The sequence below is a fragment of the Felis catus genome, chromosome A1 (assembly GCF_018350175.1).
Source record: "Felis catus isolate Fca126 chromosome A1, F.catus_Fca126_mat1.0, whole genome shotgun sequence".
Classification (NCBI taxonomy): domain Eukaryota; kingdom Metazoa; phylum Chordata; class Mammalia; order Carnivora; family Felidae; genus Felis; species Felis catus.
Genome location: NC_058368.1, coordinates 105,694,923 through 105,722,658, shown reverse-complemented (window position 1 = coordinate 105,722,658; position 27,736 = coordinate 105,694,923). Strand labels below are relative to the sequence as shown.

Genomic DNA, 27,736 nt, shown 5'->3' with positions numbered 1-27,736 from the left:
GGCTTGATCTCATGACCTTGGAATCATGACCTGAGCTGAAATCAGGAGGAGGAAGCTCAACTGACTGAGCCACCCAGGTGCCCCTAAGGTATTTAAATGTATCGGTGATTTTTTAAATTAGTAGTAAAAACTGTTTGCAACATATCATACAGATTAGTTATTATAATTGACACAGATTTCATTTTAAGTTAATTTTAATAGTATATTTAAATTAGGCTACAAAGTATGACTATAAAATCATACGGAACTGGTTAGAAATGATAATATCCAAAGTCCAATAATAAAAGAAAATTCTTTTCAGATTTTTGTTGTTAAATTATCTAAGAAAGTATCTTTTGAAGATGCCAAATAACAGTATCCGTATTGGTCGAATGACTAATACATCAAATTGCTTTCAGTAACCAAAGAATTCTATACCTGAAGAGATATATTAGTAATTGTAAATTATCACTCAACAAAGTATGTTCCCAATAATATTATTCAAAATCAAACCTTTTATAATATTCTAAAAGGATGCATTGAAGTCTTCATTCTCGCACTTGGGTTAAATGTTTTTGGCACTACTTAAACTATTCTACAAAAATGCACTGTGGCTCCGGACATGAGGAAGTTTCAAGAAGAGACTAACATTTGAAAATGTAAAATATCCTGAGAACAAAAGTAGAGGAAAACCACTTTGATAGAAACTGATCTAAATCAGGGTTCCAAATTCGAATACTTTCAGGGGCTAGGCGGGTAACTTCAATGAGTGAGGTGATAATAGGAGTCTTGAGGACCACTGCAAACTCTAGATAGAGAGCATATACTATCCCAGAGTTTCCAAATGCATATTCTAATTTCTCTGCCAGTCAGTAAAAACATTCCCAGGCCAGATGTGGCCAATGTACAGTGTTTTGATTCCTGAGGCAGATATTGATATGGATCTGTGTAGCAAAGACACAGGATTACTCTGCCAGCCTCTCATAACTTTTCACATATTAAGTTCAAATGCTTTATATTTATTTTATTTTTTTAAGCTAATCTTGCTTCTTGAGCAAATTACTTCAATGACCTCAGAAACAGTTTGACTCAGTCCATAGTTCTCAGGGTACCTAAATAAAACTTACATATCTTGTTAAGATCCTTACTGCCCTGGCAACAGTATTAGATGGGGTTGGCTGTGACTGAGAACAGCCCCTGGATGCCTGGAGGTCATGAGACTCTATGGATTACTGTTGTACCTCACACTACCAGAGAGCATGGCTTTGGAATTGGTGTTGGTGCGGATATAGAAGTCAGAATCCCCTATTCTGAATACCTGTAGTCAGTCTACCAAGTCAAAATGAAAATTTACCACAGTGATTTATTTCTTTAAAAATAGGACTTTGTAATTACCATCCTTGGAAATGTTTGTAACTATGAGCTAAAGGAGGTTGCTAAAGTTTATGGTGCCTTTGCTTGAGCACTTGAAAGACCCAGTATTGACAGGAACTAAAATAGTAAACATATTTATTTCTTTATATTTATATTTCCATTAGGGATCTCTTATTCTCTGTTAAACAGTTGTGAGGTTTAGGAAAGGATTTGATACCTTGAAATGCCAATATCAAATAAAACATACTATGTGATTAAGGAAAACCTTTTTGATCTCATTATCCATATTTAGCCAAGTATCCATTATCCGTATAGCCAAATGTTTGACTGTAGTTTGACCAACAACTCTGTTGACTAATAGATAAATGTGTGATTTACACACCATGCTAATTTATCTTATCTTGTGACTCTTGATTGATCTAAGGTCCTGGTATGTTTCAAGATTAAAGGGAAAATTTGACATTTAAGCAAATAATTTGGCCCCTTACTAGGGCAGATTTACATAATGCAGGACAAAAACCATGATACAAAAGGTAAATTTGACCAGGAAAAAAAAAAAGTAACTTGAAATGCAAAAATACTTTTTTTCCTTTGTAAAGCTGTTATAGTACTTGTCCCAATTTGGCACATAGATAACGGTTGATCATTTGTTGTTTCTGATTAGGACATGACAGCTGGTCACAAGCCCCTGTAAGCAATTTAGTGAACAAGAAGAGTATGTCATTCAAATTATCTTATTCTTTCTCAAATGAGCAATACAAAAAAGGGATCATGGGTGATGATATGAAGGAGTCATGTCACAAGGGAACCTTTTCTTCCTGAAAAACCCACCTTTGTTCTCTTTAAATGACTATGAATTACGAAGTCCATTCCAGGAGGTCAGGGACCCTGTCTCTCATCCATGATTTTATCTCCAGAGCTTGGCATCATGCCAGGTGCCAAGCAAAAACTCACTTTATGAACCATTGATGAATGTGACATCTTAGTCTCAAACTGTGATTTCATTTGCCATGTAGACATCCGCATGGAGCAGTGTTACTTGAAGTGGGATGAAGATGAGTGTGTCCATCCTGTTCCTGGAAAGTTCCGCATGGATGCCTGCTGCTGTGCAGTTGGCGCAGCTTGGGGCACCGAGTGTGAGGAATGCCCCAAACCTGGCACCAAGGAGTATGAGACCCTGTGCCCCCGGGGGCCCGGCTTTGCCAACAGAGGGGACGTTCTTACGGGGCGGCCATTTTACAAAGGTAACCGTCAGGGTCATGTTGATTTCCCTACACTTCAGGCTCACCCCCCGTATTCTCTCAGAATTGATTTTGCTTTAAGCATATGATTTGCCACTTCATTTTCTTTGTTAAACGTGACCTGTGGCCTGCCTTATGGCCCCAGAATATAAATCACCTATATAGGTTGGTAGTGAAGTAAAGATGTAAAACATGCCACTAATCTCACATTTCCTACATCTTTGCACATGCACCTCTTCTGTCCTTAGCACAGCCTGACCAGATGGGGCCCTGGTGTAGTGAAATGTTCCCTATCCCCCTAAACCTTACCAGACAATTGGTCAGAAAGGAAGAGGTCAGAACTCTTCAAATGCAGAATCTTTTTACTTTTGAAACGTTCTGTGTGGCATCCACGTGATCGCCAAAAATTTTGAGCCCCCTTTTTTTAGTTGGGTATGTTACTTTCCATTGTGATAGATTTTCAGCTTTAACCGGTGAACCCGTTCTTTTAGTACCAGCCGGCTCAACGTTCCTGCTTTGTCCCGCTTTTAGATATCAATGAATGCAAAGCTTTTCCTGGGATGTGCACCTATGGAAAGTGCAGAAATACCATTGGGAGTTTCAAGTGCCGTTGTAACAGTGGCTTTGCTCTGGACGTGGAGGAAAGAAACTGCACAGGTGAGTCTGCTCTTGTGTTGTATTTGGCAAACACTTGCTCTCTTTCTTTTGCTCGGTTGGAAAGTCCTGCCTTCCAAAGTCCATGTTGTGTTTTTTGTTTTTTTCCCTCTGCTCTTAAATCACTTCTCCAAACAAGGTCTTGTAAGAGCTACACAGTAAGTAGCATGAAAACACTATTTTGTCTTACCTCAAGAGAAACATAAAAATTTGATTTTCAGAATAATGAAGACTCAAGACTGTAGCAATCAACAATTATATAAATGATATGTAGTATCTATTTAAAAATGTTAACGTTTTGAATAGAGCTGTTGTAACTTATTTTCCTCATCTTTAAAGAGTTTTCTTAGTAATTACTATCCAGTCGCCATCCATATCCCTATTGATATCTGCTCCCTTTAGTTTGAAAAGATGAGAAAATCCAAATTTTTCTATCATATTAAATAAATTATTCCGAACTCTTGAAATAGACATCCAAAATCTTATTTTCAAAAGCCTCTTTATTCATATTCTCCTGGGAATGTTTCCTTCTCTGCTGTCCTCACCCTTGTCGCTGCTTCATGATCTCCACTGAAACGTGCTTGTGACTCCTTCCTCACTTCGTGTTGCACAAGGTACTGGAGTCCCTAAGTCCCCACCCCACCTAGACCCCCCTGGCGCATTTCCCAACTGTCTGCCTCCCCTGCTGCCCAGCTCCTCACCCGCACGTGGTTTTCCTGCTTGGTGCTCAGGTGGCTGGTCTGTGGAGACCTGCCTGTACCTCACGCATCTGCCTTCAACATGTCTCAGTGACGCTGTTCACCTCTCATGCCTCTGAGTCTCTGCTCTACTTTTTTTTTTTTAAGTTTATTTATTTATTTTTGAGAGGGAAAGAGAGAGAGAGAAAGGTAGAGAGGAAGGGGCAGAAAGAGAAAGAGAGAGAGAATCCCAAGCTGGCTTTGTGCTGTCAGCACAGAGCCTGACGTGGGGCTGGATCCCACCACCTTGAGGTCATGACCTGAGCTGAAATTAAGAGTCGGATGCTTCACCGACCACCCCCTCTCTGCTCCACTTCTGAACCTCTTCTGGTCCACACACTCTCTCAGATGCCTGCTCACTGCCTTTCTTCTCCCTGGACATCACTCCTGTGGCCAGAACCCTTCCTGCACGCACCTCTCTGTGGAAGTGACATTGCCTCGTCCACAGTTTTCCACTCCTCCCTGTTCCTTCCCCTCCGCTGCTCCTGCTCCAGCCCTGGTCAGCAGGCTCCCCCCTCTCTCTACAGTGAATTGCCCTCTTTCCTTTTGCTTTCCCTGGACCTGAGAACAATCACGCCGTTTCCCCTGCCATCTTTTCTCTCATGCTGCCACCCTGTGTCCCAGCGTTTATCTCTCACGTCTCTCTCCCGAAGAGCCCATGTAGTTTTGACTTTTGCTGTCCCTCATTCAGGCACATGTACGTTCTCTCACGAAACACCTTCGTGGAATTGAAAAAAATCTCTTTCTGTTGGTGCATATTCTCCATGACTTCTCTGCTTGGCCGCATCCCTTCCTTGATTTTCTTCTGTCTTGGTCTCCATCGTACCTCCCCGTCTTGATCATCCTCCTGTGCCTATGACGATTCTCCTTGCCTTTGCCGATTTCTAGAGTCCTCTGCCTCTCACAACTGCACGTGCACCATGCCTGTGCAGACGGGCTCTGCCGAGCTGACTCCGCCGTGTGAGCACTGTCCTCTGTGCTGGCTGAGTGCCATGCCACACGTACACCTGCCGTCCTGCAGCCCCTCTTCTCTTCAGCCCCCTTTTGTCCCTCCCCTACCCCCCCTCCCTCGGGGCTTCCTTGCATGTGGCAGTAGCATCACTTCACTCAGAATGGAGGCCTCAGACTTAATTTTGACCTCTCCCTATGTTGGACAAGGGAAGAAGTTACATGTAATCTTCCATCACAGGAGTTGCTTCAAGACTTTCTACAAGACTGTTGCAGGCACAGGCCCAGCTCTCGGGAAACAGAGCAGAGATTCATGTGCAGGAAGTTCACTAGGGATTGCTCTTGGGCTCAGCATCTAGGGGAGGGAGGGGAAGAACGCAGAAGTGAGAAGCGGGGGCTGCTGGGCGGCCATCAGGACGCCCCACGTGGTCCTCCGCCCATCCCACAGGAAGCGCTGTACCTACGCTGGCCCATCAGAACTGTCGTGGGTTAGGGCAGAGGGCCTAGGCGTTTATGGACCTGCGTGGTTAGTCTTTGGATACATCTGCCTAGAGAAAAGGGTGTGACTGCAAGGAAGGGTCCTCTTAGCTAAGGCATTTCCTAAAGATAGTTTACATCTCAGGACTTTGTGCCCCCCGCACCCTCAGGAGTAGAAGGGAAGAGGCAAATAGTAAGTCCTTCCTTCCTGAAGGGGGAACCGGGCAACACTTGGCAGTACTCACTGCATGGCAGATTTTCCGTCGTTTTCCATCCCATTGATTGTCCAGTCTGATCTTTCATGTTCAACAATGACCATGTGTTACTCCCCACAAAGCAACTTTCAGCAACTCCCATGATCTGAAACCTGGGTAAAGACCGTGTTTGTCCCGTTCTGACTCCCCTTTTTCTTTTTGGTGTGATATTAGCCCAGTCTTACTGAAATTCACCTTCTTTGTGTGAGAAACGGGTTTGTTGGTCACACTGCAGTGTGGTGGTGTATAATGTGAAGGGACAGTGGGACATTGTTGGTTGCCATTCTTCACGGCATATAAAGCCCATCTTCTTGGGGCACCTGGGTGGCTCAGTTGGTTGAGCATCTGACTTCAGCCCAGGTCGTGATCCTGCGGTTCATGGGTTCGAACCTGATGTCGGGCTCTGTGCTGATGGGTCAGAGCCTGGAGCCTGCTTCACATTTTGTGTATCCCTCTCTCTCTGTCCCTCCCCAACTCTGTCTCTCTGTCTCCCAAAAAAAAACATTTAAAAAAATTTTTTTAAGCCCATCTTCTTTTGGCATCCTTAGTAATCACACCTGTCCTCCCTGTCCTTGCGTTAATTTTTAACCTCTATGATCCCGCCATTCTGAAATGCATTATTTTTTTTCACCGGTGCACTTTATCTCGTTTCTTTCCATTGGTTCCACTTCTTTAACGTTAGAATTTCTATACAAGCTTCAAGGATGAGAATTTCTATACAAGCTGCAAAGCCACCTCCCCCAAAATACCAATTTTTAGCAGAGAATGTAGATACAGTGCTCTGTATAATTCTTATGAGACAGGCCCTGTTCTCAGCACTTGGTAGATAGTGATTCACTTAATCCTCCCAGGTGGGTTGTGCTCTACTCCCCATTTTACAGCGATGGAGATTGAGGCACAGAGAAATGAAATGATTTTCCCAAGCCTCTTCATCTGGTAGGTGATAAAACTAGCACTGGTACCTAGGTATCTGGTTCTGGAGTCCACACTCTACACCACTGTCCAGCTCTTATCACATCACAGCTGCCAAAACATGTCCCTCCTCTGCCGACAAGTTTATTCCATGTTCTTCATGTGGTTCTAGCTATCAGTTTCTAGATCCTGATAGATTGTAAGAGAATTAAGATGCACATCGTTAACTGTCTCATTGAATCACTGAATTTTGTGAAGAATTTTGTTTAAGGAGCATCTGGGTGGCTCAGTCAGTTAAGTTTCTGACTCCTTGATTTCGGCTCAGGTCACGATCTCACCGTTCCTGAGTTGGAGCCCCACATAGGGCTCTGCGCTGAACCTCCCTCTCTTTCTGCCCCTCCCCTGCTTTCATTCCGTCCCTCTCTCTCTCTCTCTCTCTCAAAATTTAAAAAAAAAGAATTTTGTTTGCAAGGAAGTACTTATATATTTTTTTCAGTATTGCCTGCAATTAGGGAAATAGAGAAAGCCCCAGTGCCGAGAGAAAGCCTCTGACTTTCTGAGACTGAGACACCCCCAAGAGAGCATGTACAAGTTATCACTGGTAAATCTTGTGATAGAAAAGCTTCAGAATTAAAATTCCTCCACAGAGATGCCAGCAAAAGCATTTTTTCCTAAAAACATACTTGTGACCAAAAAATTTTTAAGTACGTCATGTTTTCTCAATTATATTTTATAGACATGACTTCTCTATTAAAAAATGTCAGTGATAGGCATGGGATATTTCTCAGAAAATCTTTTTGATCATGTAAACACCGCTGTTGAAGATTCTTATTTACTGTAGTACGTAAAGAGCAACAAACACAAATGTATTTTATTTTTATTTTGAAAAGTGTATCAGTTGCCTCTTCACATCTGAATGTGACCAAAAAAACATATGCTGGGGCATAGTTCACGGCCCTGCCATGTGTGTGCGCTCTCTGGCTCAAGGTTCGTTGGCCACGTCTGCCTCGGAGGCCGGCTGGGTGCTCTGTGGTCGCCAGCCACCCCTGCTCACAGGCAGCAGCCCCAACATACTCCCACCGCGGTGGGCGAGGGCTAGTGTCTCAGAACCGTCACACTGTCACTTGGCACCCGGGACTTCAGTCCAGGTGCCCACTGCTTCCTCATGGGCCGCCTGCCTTCTCTGGCTCATACTGCTCATACTGTTAACCTCATCCAAGCCACAAAGAGAAATCCACAATTCCAGAGTTCTCACAGGCAAAGAGGCACCACCTGCCTGTTGGCTGTGACAGTTTTGACAGTTGGGGAAAGGAATGTGCCTAAGACCCTGTTGGCTGCTAGCCGACCTCCTGCAAACATACCCGCATACTGCCGGCCCCTGACTTCTCCAGCCTCTCCAGTGTGCCACACCTTCCCTGGGAAGGCTGCACCTGTCTCCCTGTTCTTGAATACCTGCTCATCTCCTGCAATTATTTTTTAATTTCTTTTAACCCCTGTGCATTAGACATTGATGAGTGCAGGATTTCTCCCGACCTCTGTGGAAGTGGAATCTGTGTCAACACGCCTGGCAGCTTTGAGTGTGAGTGTTTCGAAGGCTACGAAAGTGGGTTCATGATGATGAAGAACTGCATGGGTAAGTGTGCCTAAGTTCTTCGCCCTGCAGCCTTGAAACCAGATAGCTCGACCTTGGCTGGGCTCAGAGCTGCTAACAGCGCGCTTGGCAAGGGGCTGTGGTGAGAGAGAGAACAGATTTAAATGTCAGACAGGAAATCTGCTCCTAGATAACTCTTGGGGAGCCCCAACCTCTTGGCGCCTTAGCGGCAGTGAGACTGGGTTCTGTTTATTCATAGAATCTAAAACCAACACAGACTAACTGCTCACAAGGGATTCATTTAACACACATGACGCTGTGTGGTGACCCCAGGTTTATATTCAGCCATGCAAATCCCGTGTTATTTTCTTTATTTGTGTGTTATTACAAATTCTCTTGGTACCGCCTACCTTTTGGCCCGCTGTTTAATATTGCGTGACTCACGGGACTCCCCCACACGGGACGCAGAAGGTGATCAGCCTATGATTTTTCTTTTAGTTTTATTACTGATAATGGATGGCGACGTACGGTATCTGGAGTTTAGGGTGATAGGAAACAAATTGTTTATCTTTTATGAGCATGCTTGCTTCATACAAGTAAGTTCGTTGATAACTCGCTCTTTAAGAATAAAACTTAACCATTTACTCACTGGTAGTAGAAAAAGTGAGGGGAGCATTACCGCATCTCCTCTTAAAGCCGTGTCTTATTACATTTGAGTCACACTTAACTCGAATAATAATTCTTTTTCTCCCATGCTGTGTGCGCGACTGTTTTTCCCTCAGAGTTCTTTAATGGATCTCACGTTTTTACCTTTCAGACATTGACGAATGTGAACGTAACCCTCTCCTTTGTAGGGGTGGCACCTGTGTGAACACGGAGGGCAGCTTTCAGTGTGACTGCCCACTGGGACACGAGCTGTCACCGTCACGTGAGGATTGTGTGGGTGAGTCTGTCTCCATAAGCACATAAGCCAACCCAGCTCATTTGGTACTAAGATAGTAAAGATCAGGGGTCAAGTCTAACACGTTGTCTGCGGCATGTGAAATCTTAGCTGGTTAAAAGTTGCAACTTCAGAGCCCCTCCATTGTATCTTTAGAGAGCGCCTCAGTGACACAAAGAGGCCAGCGTTGTCCTGGTTACCCCCGTTTTCATTGTAAGTGCACTTGAAAGTATCTTGCGCGAGGGACCCCGTGGAAGGCCACGTGATTGCCTCCTCCAGGGAGGACAAAATAGCAAAGCGGTTGTCGGAAGGGCCTCTCCCTGGTTGTTCACCTGTGCATCCACCTGTCGTCCAGTCAGCAGAGTCCGCCCCCCATGTCTGTCGTCATGGCGTCTGCTCCTGGGTGTGTGTGAACACAAGAGCTCTCTCCTCCCCGTCTTCTCACAGAAAGCTGAGGGGCAGGAGTGATGTGAGAATGCCAGTGGCTGGTCTTGAAGCTTTGCAGCCTACTGCTTTTTTTGAGTATACAGAGGCCTCTGGGCTTATCGGGCTATAGACTCTGGCTTTAAAACCTTCATGTAGCCAGGAAGCATTTTCTTCACCAAAAATCTTTCTTGCAAGTATAAGCAAATAAAATGGTTTAAAACAGACCAGACTGCACAGCCCCATTTCAAAACGTAATTTGAGCACATCTTTCCTCTACACACTTATTTATTCATAAATCATATATGTATCACTTTGCTAATATATTAGGTGAATCTTAAATCATACACTAAACAGACATTTTTATAGATGAATGTAAAAAGTTTAAAAAATTTTTTTAATGTTTATTTATTTTTGAGAGAGACATAGAATGTGAGTGGGTTAGGTGCAGAGAGGGAGGGAGACACAGAATCCGAAGCGAGTTCCAGGCCCTTAGCTGTCGGCACAGAGCCCGATGCGGGGCTGGAACTCACAGTGTGAGATCATGACCCGAGCTGAAGTCGGACACTTAACCGACTAAGCCACCCAGGAGCCCCAAGAATTTAAAAAGTTTTAAATATTTTTATTTCATTTTAATGGCGGTACTAAAATTTTTTAAAACATGATTACGGGAATATTTGTTCATCAGTGTGATGCAGTGAATCAGAGATCTGTTTCTGTGTTCAGTTTATTTTGTTAGTTTTTGTGGATCCTATAGCTGGAAAAAGTACCCCTCAAGGGAATATTGTATAATATAAGATGCATATTTTTGCACACTTAATAAAACATGCATTTAATGATCATAGATTTAAATCCATATGTCACATAGTCTTCTTGGTAATTTTGAGGATTTGGAACGAAGGTCTTGTTTTACCTCATTGTATTGTCATTATTTTTACCTTATATTTTGTGTCACAAGCAGTTTGTATGAGGAAATCTTCCATTCTATCATTTTTCTTGCTGTTCTCTTACAACTGCATTAATAGTAATACTTTATTCCACAGACGTTTGCAGAAGTTTTTATTAGGTGCCTGTGTTTCCTATAAGGGTTAGTTTATTTTAAAGTAGGTGATACAGATCCACCTATGAAGGCACACTAAACACACAAACTAGTGAGGGCCCTGGTATCAGCCTCTGTGACTTGTGGGATCAGCCATCTTCCCTTGGGATGCTTGACGTCATTGAGGCTCCTCTTGGCCATCTAATAAAATGCAGGTGAGCATGCCAGTATAAATTCGTATATTAAATATTAGTAACTTTTATGTCTGGCATGTGCTAAATGTACATGGTCCAACATTCACTATCCACATGTGGCCACTTAAATTTAATTAAAATTTGGTAACATGAAAAATTCAATTCCTGGTGCACCCGGCTGGCTCAATCAGTTTTGATCTTGGGGTCGTGAGTTCAAGCCCCACAGGGGGCGAAGAGCTTACTTTTAAAAAATTAAATTAAAATTAAATTGAAAAAACGAATTTCATTCATTCTGTTCGTGTTTGAAATGCTCTATAGCAGATACATATTGGGATAGCAGAGATACAGAGTTTTACTTACAGTGCAGTTTTAGATAGAAATAATAGAAATGTAGATTCCAGCATCTTCTTTGAACACCCCAGGAAATCATCTTACTTCCCCCTGAAGAACACAAACCCCATGGGGTGCCTGGGTGGTTCATTCGGTTGGGCGTTTGACTTCGGCTCAGGTCATGATCTCACAGTTCATGAGTTCGAACCCTGAATCAGGCTCTGTGCTGACAGCTCAGAGCCTGGAGCCTGCTTCAGATCCTCTGCCTCCTCTCTCTGCCCTTCCCCCACTCATTCTCCCTCTCTCTCTCTCTGTCTCTCTCTCTACCTCTCTCTCTCTCTCTCCCTCTCTCTCTCTTTTTCTCTCCCTCTCTCAAAAATAAATAAACATTGGAGCACCTGGGTGCCTCACCCGGTTGAGCATCTGACTTTGGCACAGATCACAATTTCACAGCTGATGGGTTCGAGCCCAGCCTCGGGCTCTGGGCTGACAGCTCAGAGCCTGGAGCCTGCTTCAGATTCTGTGTCCTTCTCTTGCTCTGCCCCTCCCCCGCTCACACAGACTCACTCTCTCTCTCTCTCTCTCTCTCTCTCTCTCAAGAATAAACATTAAGAAAAATTAAAAAAATAAACATTAAAAAATTTTTAAATAAAAATTACAACAACAAAAAAAGAACACACACCCCTTTGGAGACCGATGCTTCCATGCAACATTTCTTGATACTTTTAAGTGATGTGGTTATTGCAAAAACATTAATTCTGTGTATCTTTTTACAGATATAAATGAATGCTCCCTGAGTGACAATCTCTGTAGAAATGGAAAGTGTGTGAACATGATTGGAACCTATCAGTGTTCCTGTAACCCCGGATACCAGGCCACACCAGACCGACAGGGCTGTACAGGTGCGGGTCAGCCAAGTGGGTCTGGAACTTGTATTTTCCAAATCAGCCTAGGACACCTTCTGGCACTGAATATATTGTAATGAAGCCAGTGGAAGTTCTATGTCCTAAACGTGAATCTAAGCTTGGGGACTGGTCTGTAAGATGCCATTGTCTTTATGGCTTTGCAGAGGAATCCCTGGTTTTATCACAGAAAACACCGTAAATTCCATAGCTACAATACTTCTGAGTTCTTTAATCTTAGGCTACTGGGGCTAAAGGCCAAATGGAATGATGTCCGAAAGGAAGTAGAAAGAGCTAAGAAAGACCAATGGTAAAACAATAAACCCAACACAGTAATGGGGAGAAAACTCCAAAGCCATTTAAGCATTATCTGTTTAAAGAAAAGAAGAAAAATTCCCTTTTTTTTCTTTCTTTTTTTTTGTTTAAGGAAGTAGACTTGACAGAGTAATGTGGTTGCAATGTTGTTTTCACAGATATTGACGAATGTATGATCATGAATGGAGGCTGTGACACCCGGTGCACTAATTCAGAAGGCAGCTATGAGTGCAGCTGCAGCGAGGGGTATGCCCTGATGCCAGATGGGAGGTCCTGCGCAGGTACAGAAAGGAAAATATGGAGGCTTTGTACATCTCATTGATTTTATCTTACAAATCTCACTCCAGGCACTTTGACTGGATCTGGATGGGGAAAAAATATATATACGCGAGCTTAATAAAAGTCTTTCTTGTTTTTATTTAATGCTAATTTTCTGTCATCAGATATTGATGAATGTGAAAATAATCCTGATATCTGTGATGGGGGGCAGTGTACCAACATTCCTGGAGAGTATCGCTGTCTCTGCTATGATGGCTTCATGGCTTCAATGGACATGAAAACATGCATTGGTGGGTACCATAAAAATGGGATAAATCCCATGCACACATTTGCACACACACACGTGCACATTTGTGCACACACAAACATGTGAGGGAACAGTTTTTTCAGTTATTTTAAAATTCAAGCCACCATATTTACAAGATGCGAAAGCTGAAATGGAAGAATTATTTGGAAATAATTTTAGAAAATAATACTGTGTCTTGCACATAGATTACATTTTAGCTTTTATCTCTTTATTTCAATATTACGCTCTTCAGTATAAAAGAGAGCTTTTGAATTCCTCGGATGAACAAATACTAACCGAAGTACTGAAAATACGTTTTCTAGATGTGAATGAGTGTGAGTTGAACTCAAACATCTGCATGTTTGGGGAGTGTGAGAATACCAAGGGATCCTTCATTTGCCACTGTCAGCTGGGTTATTCCGTGAAGAAGGGGACCACAGGATGCACAGGTAGGTCTCAAACTTATACCCTCTTGTGCCCTGGCTCCTCCTGTTTCAGAGGCCAACTTGACCATCATTTGTCCCTTTGCCTCTGTTGGACCATGACGGCACCAGGTCATGACTGGGTCATGAGCACCTGCCCCAGGGCATGTGTGATGATGGGTTTGTGTCCTCTCTGGTCACACACGAAGTGGGGGTGTGGGCCTGCATTCTAGTCCCGAGTGTCGCCCACATGGCTGTTTGCTCTTGCAGCATCATTCAGTTTCATAGGAGGAGTTTGGCCCAGACACTTGTCAGGACATAGCACCACGGACCATCCCAGTCGCTTGTTTTTGCAATTCTTTTAACTGGACAAAAATTCATGTGGATTTCTGGTTACACCCTTTTCCTTCCTTCTGCACCATCCTTTGCTCTCTTTTTACCTCTTCCTCTTTCTGTTTGCTTTTGCCCTCTCTTCCCTTAGCCCCAGTTGACTTTCCCTCTTCTCTTTTCATTTTCTGTCTTTGCTCACTTCATGCACTTTATCTCTTGCTTCCTTTCTCTGTGAAATATATTTTGGCCTTCTGCATAAAATGGGCGAGGAAGTCCCAAGTCAGTGCTTTTGGACTAGGCCTTCCTCATTGTTCAGTTTAAGACCCTCGTCAGGCATTTTGCTCAAGGCAGGTGGTGGGTGGCTTGGACTGCAGCCTGGCTCTTAAGCTGACACCTCCAGGAACAGGTGAGCGAGGAAGACGGGGTGCTCTGGGTGTTCAGTGCTATGACGGTCAATGCAAAGCCAATAGTTCTGTGTGTGTGTGTGTGTGTGTGTGTGTGTATGTGTGTGTGTATTTACATGTGTGATTTCAGCATCTACAACATGTAATCATTGAGCTGGATAGAAAAGATTATTCTTTCTATTCTAGAAAGCTCTGAAGAACCAAAGCTACAGAGTTTATACACACAAATGTGTGTGTACACATGCATAATATGTATACATTTATTTGTATGTATACATGTGTATGCGTGTGTATATACATACTGTTTATTTTCCAGATGGAATCTCCAGTGAATATTTTCACATATTTGCAAATAAATAGATGAATACACACTAAAATGATAATTTTCAAAAACTCTATACTATACTGTATTGATTCTAAAAATGACAGGAATGCACTATTATTTTAAAAGTCAGGCTTCTTTTAATCTTTATGAAACACATGTAACAAATATGAATAGGAAACAGTAGGAGAGTCTCACTTTGGAAATACGATTTCTCCTGACATCTGTAACCATGCCTTCTGCATGGACTTTTGTCTGGGCCCAGGCAGCGACGTGGGGAGGGCCTGACACACATATCTGCCTGGGGGCAGTATCCCTGTCTTACCAGAAAATGGCTCTAGGAAAAGACCTCTTTGACTTGGACCATGAACTTCCGAATCTTGTTGGAGGCTACAAAAATTAAAAGTAAAAATGATGTTAATGTTTATTTTTTTTCTGTATCGTTTTAGCTATTTCCATATTGACTTTAAAATGTTACCTGTGCAGAATTATACTTGGAAGTAGAATTAATTAGCCTTGTGTTTAATCTTCATCATATTAACTGTCGCTTCTCAGATGTGGACGAGTGTGAAATTGGTGCCCACAACTGTGACATGCATGCCTCCTGTCTCAACGTCCCGGGAAGCTTCAGGTGTAGCTGCAGAGAAGGCTGGGTTGGAAATGGCATCAAATGTATTGGTGAGTTTGCAAACCTGAACATGCTTTGCTAAGGCACGCAATTCTTAGAGGCTCTTCTTTGCATGGTTGTTAGCCCACCTACTGGTATAGGGGCATACTCTTCCTTTCCTGTGTTCTTTTGAAAATTCAAAGACTATCTTCAGTTGTTAGGTAATTCCTGCCTAAGAGTTTCTTTTATCCTTGGAATAAATTATCAAGCCACAGCAGTCTGCCTTGGCACTCTGCTTTTTAATGTGTTGTTGTTAGGTAAAAATTCTGTGACATGTAGCCAGAAATCCAAACAGATGGATGATGAAAAACGACTAATAACGTGTTTCCAGTCTCAGAGAGCAATCAGTGAGACTTAGAACCCAGGGAAATACATGAAGGAAAGGAAGAAGTTTTATCAGATAACCTAAGTCTCTCTCTGCTGAATACCTCCTTCTTAACAGAAAAGAGAATTCTTCCAGAGAAAGCAAAAAGGTTTGCTGGATTCTCGGAGATCTGATTCAAAGAATCAGAGGAGATTGGAGAAGCATTTGCTGTTCTCTAGGTTTTATCAGGGCTGAACTGGAGTCTGATAAGCCTTTTGTAGCTGTGAGGCAGGGGGCTGGATGTCACCCTTGGTGTCGCACAAAGGACAGCTTCACATGCCCGGAGTTTGACATGCCTTCAGAACAAGGCATTTTTCCAACCGGTTAGAATTACCCAGGTCGACTTAAGATAGAAAATAAAACAAGCTGAACTGACCTCCCCAGGATTACTCCTTAAAACCTTAGAATTCCACAGTAAGCCTTAGATGTGTTAACAGTAACATCCACTAATTTGAATATACTGTCTTAGCCATTCAGTTGTTTTATACTTGCCAAATGTTTATGAACTGACTATGGAGGTAAATGATCACACCTTCCAAATAACTGTGGTAAGTAACATTCTGTGATGGCATCATTCACTTCACTTGCTACCCACTCCTAGTCCAGCCATCACTCTGTCATTATTTGGACAGTCTTTCAGCCATATCCCCATGCCTGTTTTCTAGCCCCGTTGGCTACTGGCTCTCTCTCTTGTAGCCTCCATATTTTGTGCTTGTCCGTCCATCACTCTGGCCAACTATTGCAAAATACAGAAGATTTAACTGCTACTTCTACTCCAGAATATCATCCAAATTCATTATCTTCTTTCCATCTCCATCTCAGTCATCCCCCTACCCTCCCTTCCTCTGTCTCTGTCTGTCTGTCTGTCTCTCTCTCTCTCTCCTGGATCCCAAAAGAACCTGTTCTTGTGTCTGCTCATTCATTCACTTGCTGGGCCCGTAATCCATTCTCCACATAGTAGCCAGAAAGACCTTATAAACCATGGATATGATCTCTTTAAAATTGTCATTTTTTTTAAAGTTTTTATTTATTTTGAGAGAAAGAGAAAGAGAGAGAGAGAGAAAGCAGGGGAGGGGCAGAGAGAAAGAGGGAGGTAGAGAATCCCAGGCAGGCTCAACGCTGTCAGCACAGAACCTGACACAGGGCTTAAACTCACGAACTGGGAGATCATGACCTGAGCCCAAACCAAGAGTCAGACACTCAATTGACTGAGCCACCCGCCTCTCCAACTGTCATTTTAATCATTGAATTTAGGACAAACTCTGGCTTCCTTCCCGTGGTTTACAGGACCCTACAGCATCTTCCCCGTACCTCTCAAGCTTCATCTTCCATCAGCCTAGCTCCTGCCTTGTGCTTTGTCACTCTGGCTTCCTTTCTCTAATTTTTTTTTAATCACATTAAGTTCTTTCCTCCTCAGCATCTTTATAAGTGCTGTTCCCTTTGTAAGGAATACTTTTCCCTACTTCTGTGCAGCAGGCTGACTCTGACTCATCATTCAGGCCTGAAGTTAACCAAAAACTCTTCAATGGGACCTCCTTTTTCCTACAGTCCAAATTAGATGCCCCTTTTATTTTCTCCTTGCACTTTGTAACATTTCTTCGTGTCACCTAGAACATATTTAATGTAATTTAATTTCCTGTGTCTATTGTTTCTTAATGTTTATGTATTTTGAGAGAGAAGGAGAGAATGTGCGCACACGTGAGTGCGGGAGGGGCGGAGAGAGAGGGAGAGAGAGAGAATCCCAAGTAAGTAGGCTCTGCACTGTCAGCACAGAGCTCAGTGCAGGGTTCAGTCTCACAAACTGTGAGATGGTGACCTAGCCGAAATGGAGAGTCGGACGATTAACTGTAGCATTTGTCATTTCTACTAGACTAGGCTCCGTGAGATCAAGAATCTGACCTTCGTTTCCTCATCTGTAAAAGGAACTGGAAAACTCTATGCTAATTTTCCCGCTCGAAATTCAGTAATTGAGTTTAGAAATTGACCTGTTTTTCGTGATAAAGAAGCCAGCGATCACGTCTGTCCCCAGTGGAGTCTGAGAGAAATCTAGCACTGGTTTTCCTTTTAGCCATTAAAATTCTAGCTTATTGGGTATCTCACAAATGCTTTTATTAGTCATTTTAGCCTCTGTTTGTAGAACAAACATTTTGGATTGTGGGTCTGAGCTCTTAGAGAATTAGAACTGTGACCTTCCAGGTAAGCAAAAACAAATCACGTGTGTCCACTTTACATTTAAATTAAGACGAGTGAAAATCATTGCACGTGTTTAGACGTTTCAGTTGCATTTCTGAACTCTGTTGCTCTGTTCCCTCGGCACACGCAGATCTGGACGAATGTTCGAACGGAACCCACCAGTGTAGCATCAATGCGCAGTGTGTTAACACCCCAGGCTCCTACCGATGTGCCTGCTCTGAAGGGTTCACTGGAGACGGCTTTACCTGTTCAGGTGGGTAAGAATCCTGAGGTGGGTCCTGGCAGAATTTTCATGGAACGTTCCATAAGCTTGCCATATTTGAAGGAAAGTATAGTTAAGGGGGCCGAAATTCCCTGTTTTTACATCTGACATACAGGTGAATGTGTATTTTTGTCTTAACACTTCACACCAAGGCCAGAACAGTTTTTCGATAATTCTGTTTATTACTATCATATACTATTAATGACTATTAATTTATTGTAGTCGTCAATTTACACAGTAGTCAGAAATCCAAGCTGTCTCTGAATCCGACCCCTTGGAATCAGATTTCACCTGTGCTGCTTACTGTTTTTGTCGCCGTAAGTAAATCATGGAACCTGTGTGGCCTTAATTTCCCCATTTTCAAACAGCCGCAGTAACCATAATAGGACCATTGTTTTTTGTTTTTTGTTTTCGCTAAATGAATGACATGTGGGAAAAATGTTCAGCATCTTAAGATACAGCATTATGTCCAGCCAGTGACGGCTATTTCACGTGCTTGTCAGAATCTCTGATCGCTACATGGTATTGAAAGGAAGAAATGAAGTTAACACAAGTCAAGGATTTAGAAGAACACCTCGTAAGAGCTCAGTAAACATTACCTGCTGTTTAGCTGCTGTTCATTATGGATCCCTTGAGAATATAGCACCCACTTAAACTCCTGTGAATGACTGCTTTGTCTTGATGGACATAAAGTAGGAGACAGGTTTGCGGACATCAGTGTCCCTCAGCTGAATGTCAGTGCACGCTTTAATCCCCACGTTAAAAGACTTCTAGCTTTTTTCTTGTTTCTAATTATCGACATTAAGAACACAGACTTATCATTTTCCGTTGCTTTAAGAAAACACACTTATGTCATCTTTAAGGCTTTAATCCTTTAAACCTTGGCTTACTGCATCTTTCTGAACATTTCTCTGCACTGGGGGATGAAGGAAAGGGCCTGGCCTTGGTGTCGGGGTCGGGGACAGATTGGCTCTCCGGGGCTCCCACCCTGCGGCTGGCCTCTCCTAGCCTCAGGTTATTCCTCTTCTGACCTGCACAGAATTGGCGTACTGAAGGGAAGCATGTGAGTCAGGCAGCCAGCAGCTACCTGCCAGATATGAGGCCCTCGGTCAACATTGCTTTCTGCCCTGCCCCCCTTTTTCCATTTTATAGAATTAAATAAATTGGCTTTCGGGTCTATGAATAATGTCCATTTGCATAATTAAGACAGAAGTATTGAATATAATCGTGGTGACAAGAAAGACACTGTCCTCGTGCTACTTGAACAGCCCTTCTGTGCTTGAAACATACTTGATCTAGTGGAAAAACCAAGTTCATTTACTTGAAAACATAATGTTAGAATAGATACCACTTCAGGGTTCATTTCAATGTTCTTGGTCATCTGTCAGTGATGTCGGTGTCATACTGATGCATCACGTTGGCATTAGAGGGAACTGAGACAGATCTGGGCGACACCTGCCTCCTTCCTGTTAAAGATGGGGTGATTGTTAGAGTGTAGGTGCAGCAGCTCTGTTACCAAGTCTTACCCTTGTTTAGGTGAATGTGATTGAGTGTCCTCTCCTGTTAACGAGCACCTGCTGAAGCCAGCAAAACGGACTTAGCCGGGAAAAACCATGTCAAGACCTCGGGGACCTAATAGAGATGTAATTTGCTTCTCCCACAGATGTCGATGAGTGCGCAGAAAACATAAATCTCTGTGAAAACGGACAGTGCCTCAACGTCCCGGGTGCATATCGCTGCGAGTGTGAGATGGGCTTCACTCCAGCCTCCGACAGCAGGTCCTGCCAAGGTGGGTCACTGCGATTCCAACTCATTTCCAAGTTGGATCAACTACAGCACATGAAACCGCAGAAAGGGCTGGAGCGGGCCCCACCTGGAAGCAGAATACACAGCACATGCTGCACATATAAAAGTCATTCGTTTAAGCATGGATTATTTTGCCGAATGAATAATGATGAAGGCGGCTTTCATCTCTTATGAAGTTTTCCTGGCCGAGAGCCAACACTTGGAAGTTTGGCTAGTTCCTTTTTTTTTCTTTTTAACCATTTCTTTTTTTTTTATTACTAAATGAATGACATGTGGAAAAACTATTCAGCTTTTTAAAAATATGATCTATCTACCCCAGTCACTGCTATTTAATGTTTGTCAAAACCGCAGTAGCTCCTTTTGGGCATTTACCTTCATGTTTCGGTCTGCTGTCTGTATGTCTGGGACTGGAAGGTCTCCTCAGGGATGCCTCAAGGCCTGCACCTTTTGCCTGAGAGCAACGTGTCCTTCCCCTCAGTGATGACATCATCCCCCTTTCCTAGAAATGAGACTGGGGACTAGTGTGATCGCTCTCCAAGAAAAAGAATTTGGATTTTCTCTTAAATTAGAGGCTTAAATTAGTTCACTGTATGTATAGTTTTGGGCTGTCACTGTGTTCTTTTGGAGTACATGAAAATACACGTGAGGAGAGGAAGAAGATGAAAAACAATGAGTGAATCAGAAGGCTTAGGAAAATCAGCGATTGGTAGAAAACGCTTAACAAAGTAACTCAGGCTAAGCGCTGGGCAAAGATTATAAAAGGAAACCAGATTACAGTTTTTCACTACACTCGAGTCTAATCAAATGACCAGAAATAGCAAATACACACACACACACACACACACACACACACACACACACACACACACACACACACACACACACACACACACACCCTCACCAGTAGCAACCAAACAAAACCCAATTATACCATCTAGAAATGGCTCAATTAGAGCCTGTCTCTGCCTCACTACCCGAAGTGGTGCTAAGGAAAGAAGGTGTGCCTAAAAGGTCACTGCATTTTCCATAAATGTCCACCAATTTTCAGAGACTCGGAACAAGAGAACGAAGACTACCCCCTGGGGAAGATCGTACAAACTGAAAGCATTCATGCTTCCGTGTTGACCTGTTAGATTGAGCAGAGTCTAATGCATTTCATACAAGGTCACTGTAGATTGAGTCTCCCCCCCCCCCCCAGTCCTGGTTTCTTGTAAGTACCAAAGCCAATTAGTAGAAAATGTGAGTCAGTGTGGTTCTGGGATTACATGATTTATTGCTCACCTCCACTTGACAAGAGTTGGTGGGAAAAGGAACAAGTGAGCAGTAGCCAGATACTTTGCTAACAGAAAATTTCAAAAATTAATTCTTTGAGTGTAATAATTTCCTCCTTCATAATTCTTGTCCTTTATCTGTGGCCTTGGCCCTTTCAGACCTTCCCTGAGGTGAGGCTGGACACTGTGTGTTTACTGCCCTTCCCTCACGTGTTGGTTTTTCACAGTCTGTCATTGCCAGGGAGGGAAATGCCAGCTTCCAGGGCAAGGAGAGTGGCTCACAAGGAGTTCATCTTCGGTGACACCCTGCTCCTCTTTGCTAAACGCCAGGTTTTGAGATCCCAAAAATGTTATTCCATGGTTCTGCCTGTTTCTCCTTGAAGTTGTCTTATCCCTGGCTCTAACATCTGTCTCATCTGCACAGTTTCTCCTGAATTCAGTAATTTAATTTATTCAGGTCTTCTTATTTGATTATAAATATATGCCGCTCTGAAGTGACCCTCTGATCACTATTTTCTCCTCAGCATCTACTTCTCACCACAGAACAATTCCCAGTCTCAGAATTTCTGTAGAGTCCAAGCACTTGGTACAGTTGGCCCTTTCTCAATATTCTCCACCAAAATGGGAGAATATAAAACCTGGAGAAAGCTCCTCAGGAACAGCTTAGGATTCTGTCAGTGGAGTAAACATGGATGCACACCATTTGGTATCGTGTGTGAAGACAGAGCAGAGGCCAGGTTCATTAGCAGAGGGCACATAGAGCCCAGGGCAGCTCTTCTCATTTTTGTCCCCACTCCTGTTCCGCCTTAGGAAAGTTTGGGCTAACAGAATAGCAGCTCTAATGAAACTTGTGCCCCAGCCTGTCTTCCAAATAATGCCCAGATAAAGATGGGGAGGGGATATCAAAATACTCCATCTAAAGTGTATTAGTGTATAAAACTCCTAGAAGAGCTGACCAAGCAGTGCATACACAGTTTGAAGATACGTGATATGAACTACGCAGGCATCCTGTGGAAGAACAGTGAAAGAACACACAAAAGGTAGAGGACCAACCCAGAGTCGAAGAACACTACCCGGGGAAAGAAAGCCCATTTCCCACAGGTGCCTTGTGCCACGGACGACCTTGATACAAACACAAATATGTGTGAACACGTTTGAAGAGATTATGAATTTTTTTAATGTTTATTTATTTTTGAGAGAGACAGAGTGTGAGCGGGGCGGTGGCAGGTGGGCAGAGGGAAAGGGGGGGACAGAATCCGAAGCAGGCTCCAGGCTCTGAGCTGTCAGCACAGAGCCCAACATGGGGCTAGAACTCACAAACCATGAGCTCATGACCTGAGCCAAAGTCAGATGCTCAACCAACTGAGCCACCCAGGCGCCCGACATTTGAAGAGATTATAAAAATAAGAGAAGACAAAAGGAAAGTGCAGAAGTATGGGAAACAAAAGAAGCGGGTACCACCACAGCAAAATTGGAGAACTATTGAATAGAGATGTCAGAGAACAGAAAAGGTTGAGATGAAAGCTTAATTACTACTAGCATAGAGAATGGGCAAAAATAGGCGAACAAAAACATAGGAACATGAAAGGAGGAAGACGTTAACATGATTCGAGAAAAGACCAGGGCCATAAACAAGTGTAATTGGCGTCCAGGAGGTAGAGAGCTCAAAATAAATAGAGAACAGTACCAAACAGCCACACATTTTCTTGAGATGGAAGAAAGGACTCAGCCTTATTACTTTGGTTGACTTAAGTTTTAGAGAAGGATAAGGAACCTTCAGGCTCCAGACAGAAAAGGAAAGTCAGGAACAAAACAGAATCATTCGATACTGAAAGACGTGAGAACAATGTCCACAGAGTTCTGAGGTCACATGTGACTGAAGGATATTCCACGTCAGCAGTCAGTCAGTTATAAAGTCACGGGCATATTGTCACATAGGAAATTAATGTAGAGAGAAAACACCTGTGGGCCCTCCCTTCTTGGGGGGAGAAACCTTATCAGCAATGCAATACCATCAATTGAGAAATAAATGTAAGAGTTGCAGTGAAAACCTTACTCCCTTAAGAATCAATACTAATTACTTCAGAGATTATGGTAAATGCCATAAACATTTAAAAAGTGAAAGTTACAGAAATAACAAAAATGAGTTGGAAGCGAATGCAAATGCTCATTTTCTTACCATTCCTAGCACAGAATCCATTAATACTGTTTAGAAACTATATTTGAATTTTATTTTATTTTTTTAATTTTTTTTTTCAACGTTTATTTATTTTGGGGATAGAGAGACAGAGCATGAACGGGGGAGGGGCAGAGAGAGAGGGAGACACAGAATCGGAAACAGGCTCCAGGCTCTGAGCCATCAGCCCAGAGCCCGATGCGGGGCTCGAACTCACGGACCGAGAGATCGTGACCTGGCTGAAGTCGGACGCTTAACCGACTGCGCCACCCAGGCGCCCCTATATTTGAATTTTAACATAAAGGGAAAAGAGGATCAATTTTTAGTGTGTGTCAACAATTCTTAACATTGGAAAGTATGTGAGGAACTGTCGAGATACATACAAATTGGTCTTATGCATAGAAACTCAGCTTCAGTCTATGAATATGCAGAGAGAAGTATTTGGAATAATATTGATCAATCATAATTCTGGGTAGATGGATTTCTGAGTGATTTTCTGCTTTTGCTGCTTTATTTTCTGTGTTGTTTCTGTCCTCCCGATTTGCTACTAGAACTTTTCTGTATTGTTGACATTTGAGTACGCTTTAATTTTAAAAAAAGGCAGTTTTCTAAAATACCTTATTTTTCACTTGTGTAAATGTAAGTATCACACAATTATTACATTAGTTAAATGGAAGTTATTTCTAATAAAGGTCATTTAAAAGTCAAATGAATCTGAAGAGGGCTGACAATACAATTCCATTTTCATTTCTAGAGGAACACAGTTCAGTTATCAACTCGTTAAATGAGTCTTTTTTATTCATTTGTGTAAAGAGAGTAACTTTGTTTATAGCCTCAACACAAGAAAAGACACATTTATACGCCATTTGGTCTTTACAAATTTTTTAACATGTATTTTGAGACGGTACACACACCGGAGAGCATGAGTGCACAGGTGGGGGAGGGGCAGAGAAAGGGAGACAGGATTCAAAGCGGGCTCCATTCCTTGTGCACAGAGCCCAGTGTGGGGCTCCAACTCACGAACGTGAGATCACGAACTGAGCTGACACCAAGAGTCGGCTGCTTAACCAGCTGAGCCACCCAGGTGCCCCTATATGTCAGTTGATCTTTTAAACACAGTTTGAACAAAACTTGAAATCTAATATAGTTAAAACTTACCATTTTTTAACTATCAGGAATGACCAGCAGACCTTTTTTAACTTAAGGTCTGTCTCTCGACCTCATGTTAGCATGACTGGTGTAGTCTAGCCTAGAATGACATACCTGCTTTACATTCTCAGAATATGAGGTCATTTGTGTACAAAAATGTCCAACCTTTTCCTAGGAGTAGAAATACAGAATATTTCTACAGCTGTACACCCACATACATGCTTTCATTTTCATATGAATGAGGAAGGGTGACTTCTTTTTTGACTTTGAGTTAAAGCTTCATGGAAGAGTTTCATAAATTTTTGACTTCAATGGAGACATTTTAATGAAATTTGTGAGAATGTAGGACAATGGGTGATCTTATTACAGTCTATTAGAAAAAAAATATTTCCCTGGTTAACACTGAGTTTATGATAACAGATTAGATGACAGGATAATAAAAGTTTTTAAGAAGTTAAACTTGAATACTTTAAATGATATCTTTAAATTTAAAATATTATGTTATATACTTTGTATGTTGTGGATGTTTATAAAACATCTTTGTATTAAATTATTAAAATGTTGGAATTTGTTTTTATGTTTAATTTTTTACAATCCTTTGATATGTTTGTATGTAGTTTATTTTTATGACTCAGGCCAACTCTTCATTTTTAAGTATATTATAACCCAAGATAGTTAAAATGCTCAGTGAAATAAAATATTTCTTTTCGGTCTTGGTTCCATAGATAAACATTAGTCGTTGGCCATTTATGTGGTCTACCGAGTCAAAAAACAGAAAATTTTTTACTGCAAAACAACATCTGGGGAGATAGAAAAATTTATTAACATTATATACATTAAATCAAAATGTCTTTGTAAATGAGAGACTACTCTTTTTTTACCTTCAGATATTGATGAATGCTCCTTCCAAAATATTTGTGTGTTTGGAACATGTAATAATTTGCCTGGAATGTTTCATTGTATCTGTGATGATGGTTATGAATTGGACAGAACCGGAGGAAACTGTACAGGTACTGCAAGCTAAGGGCTTGATTGTGTTCGGATTAGTTGAGATGAATGTTTCGTGCTAAGTATACAAATTCCTGAAGTTTCTGCTTAGCTTTCTATATACCTTGTATTATGCAGCTTTTGGAAAAAGAAATTTACATTATGACACATTTATTTTTAACTATGGAATTGATACATTTTTAATATAAGCAACTTAATACTAAATATCTGACATGAAACTAGGAAACTTTCTTTGTATAAATGTATGTATGTGCATGTGTATGTATATACATATACATATGTAATTTTAGTTAAGCAGATGGTAATGTGTTTTTTTCTTCTTCAGAATTCCAACATTTAATTATTATTCAAGATATTAAGATATTAAATGATACTGTTACGAATATTGTGTGGTCGGTATTGCATGTTGTAGGTATATACAAGGAATTTGATCTGTATCTCACTGTGCTGAGGCTTTCCCAAAGATCTTTAATAATTTGCAATGATTCCACCAAATTCTTTGAAATAGAAGCATGCACAGAGAAAGTAAAGATGCTAATGTGGACATTTTAAATGCTTTTCCTAGATATTGATGAATGTGCAGATCCCATAAACTGCGTCAACGGCCTGTGTGTCAACACTCCTGGTCGCTACGAGTGTAACTGCCCCCCTGATTTCCAGCTGAACCCCACTGGTGTGGGTTGTGTTGGTAAGTGAAGGAGATACGAAACAAACAGAATTATACAGAGTTAAATACTCAGACTTTCTTGGTAGTGCACTGTGATGAGTACTTGCTACAATTAGTTTGAAAACAAAAGAGTCCATTAAGAAACTCCAGGTTACCAATAGATAAGGTCACGTTTGTCGTGTTTGTCTTCTAATAGTATTTTTAAAACAGGAGTTTTTGAGCTACCTGCTCCAACCTCCTCCTGCTTTCACAGACTTGAGAACCAGGACCCCAGGAGGTGCAATAACTTCCTTGGGATCTCAGGGCTTGCAAGGGCAGAGCTGAGGCAGTGTTGAGAGTTGCCTGGCTCCCTGTCCAGTGCATTAGCCAGGACAAAGGGCAGAGTCATTGGAATCTCTGTTTCTCCTTCCCGTGAGAAGGGCCATGAAAGGAAATAAATGAAGTGAAGAGAAGAGAGGAGTTGGAGCTGGATGTCATGAGCCCCACCACTGGAGTAAAGCAGGTTGAAGGGAAGCAAGGAAGGAAGGCAGTCACGAAGGTTTCTGAGTCTCTCATCAACTTTCCTGACGTCTCTGATCAGAAGATAATTGTCCACCTTTTGCTGCGTGCTCTATTTCAGCATCTCAATGAACATTTACCTAGAGGAGTAAATGATCTGGGGAATTGCCTGAGAGAATACCAAAGAAAAAGACTAAGTCCTTGCTTTAGTAGAAGTCTACCCGCTGTTTTCAGTGTCAAATGATTATACATAATCATTTAGTTATGATTTATGGATACCCCAAGTTCTGACGTTTTAATTCAGAGTCATTCATTTAATAAATATTGAGTGCCTCTATTTCAGCTGCTAGAACTACAACACGAACAGAGTGAGCATGTTCTCTGCTCTCGTGTTAATGTCCTTGTGCCAGGGAGACAGATAAAAGCAGAAGCACTTCCTGACACTGGTGGCTGTTGGAGAAGAAGGGTTGTGTTATGTTGGGATGGGGCAGATCCATGAGGGAAGGAGCAAGCCAGTTGCAGCTTGGAGAGGAGAAGCCTCCGAAGGACAGGAACATCCTGTCCCACAGGGCTGTGGGAGGGCAGTGCTGGCATTGGAGACATAGCAGCAAGGGTGTATATAGTAAGAGGAGGGTGAGTGGGGATGAGCGTGGGCACAGTTTGAGGACAGGAGTCAGAGAAGGAGCAATAGCCCAGATCACAAAGTGGCTCTCATCCCTAGCTGCAGAGTAACATCCCATTTGGAACCTTAAAAATATGACGATGGTGCTCCATGCCCAGAAATTGAGTCACTGGGGACTCAGTGTTGCTTAAAAGCTTTGTTGGAACAAAGGCTATGAACAGGCAACTGATAAAAGGAGAACTCCAGGGGTGCCTGGGTGGCTCAGTGGGTCAGGTGTCTGACTCTTGATTTCAGCTTAGATCATGATCTCACAGTTCATGGGTTCGAGCCCTGCTTTGGACTCCACAGTAACAGCACAGAGCATGCCTGGGATTCTCTCTCTCCCTCTTTCCCTCCCTCCCTCCCTCCTCTCTTTGCCCCCCTTCTCTCTCTCTCTCTCTCTCTCTCTCTCTCTCTCTCTCTCTCTCTCTCTCTCTCTCAAAAATAAATAAACTTAAAAAGAGAGGGCTTCAAAAGTGAACAAACATAAGCAAATGCCCAAAACCATTAGTTATAAGAAAAAAAATCAAAACAATTATATAACTCTAACTTGGTAAGACTGACAAAACTTTGGAAACTTGGATAATATAAAGTGTTGGTAGGAACATGGACCTTAAGGAGCCTTCTGTTCTACTGTTAGAAGTGGAGACCAAGGTATCCT

General features: G+C 42.3%; 1 protein-coding gene across 1 annotated transcript in view; it reads left to right on the top strand.

Moving 5' to 3' along the window:
• The window catches only part of FBN2 (fibrillin 2), a 259,016-nt gene that overhangs the window by 177,300 nt on the left and 53,980 nt on the right, over nt 1–27,736 (top strand). The window contains exons 24-36 of the mRNA XM_003980732.5: nt 2,370–2,597; nt 3,126–3,251; nt 8,081–8,209; nt 8,985–9,110; nt 11,870–11,995; nt 12,469–12,591; nt 12,754–12,879; nt 13,199–13,324; nt 14,909–15,031; nt 17,708–17,830; nt 19,503–19,628; nt 25,129–25,251; nt 25,815–25,937. Of these exons, the coding sequence (XP_003980781.2) occupies nt 2,370–2,597; nt 3,126–3,251; nt 8,081–8,209; nt 8,985–9,110; nt 11,870–11,995; nt 12,469–12,591; nt 12,754–12,879; nt 13,199–13,324; nt 14,909–15,031; nt 17,708–17,830; nt 19,503–19,628; nt 25,129–25,251; nt 25,815–25,937 (1,728 nt within the window). The remainder of the gene's footprint in view (nt 1–2,369; nt 2,598–3,125; nt 3,252–8,080; nt 8,210–8,984; nt 9,111–11,869; nt 11,996–12,468; nt 12,592–12,753; nt 12,880–13,198; nt 13,325–14,908; nt 15,032–17,707; nt 17,831–19,502; nt 19,629–25,128; nt 25,252–25,814; nt 25,938–27,736) is intronic.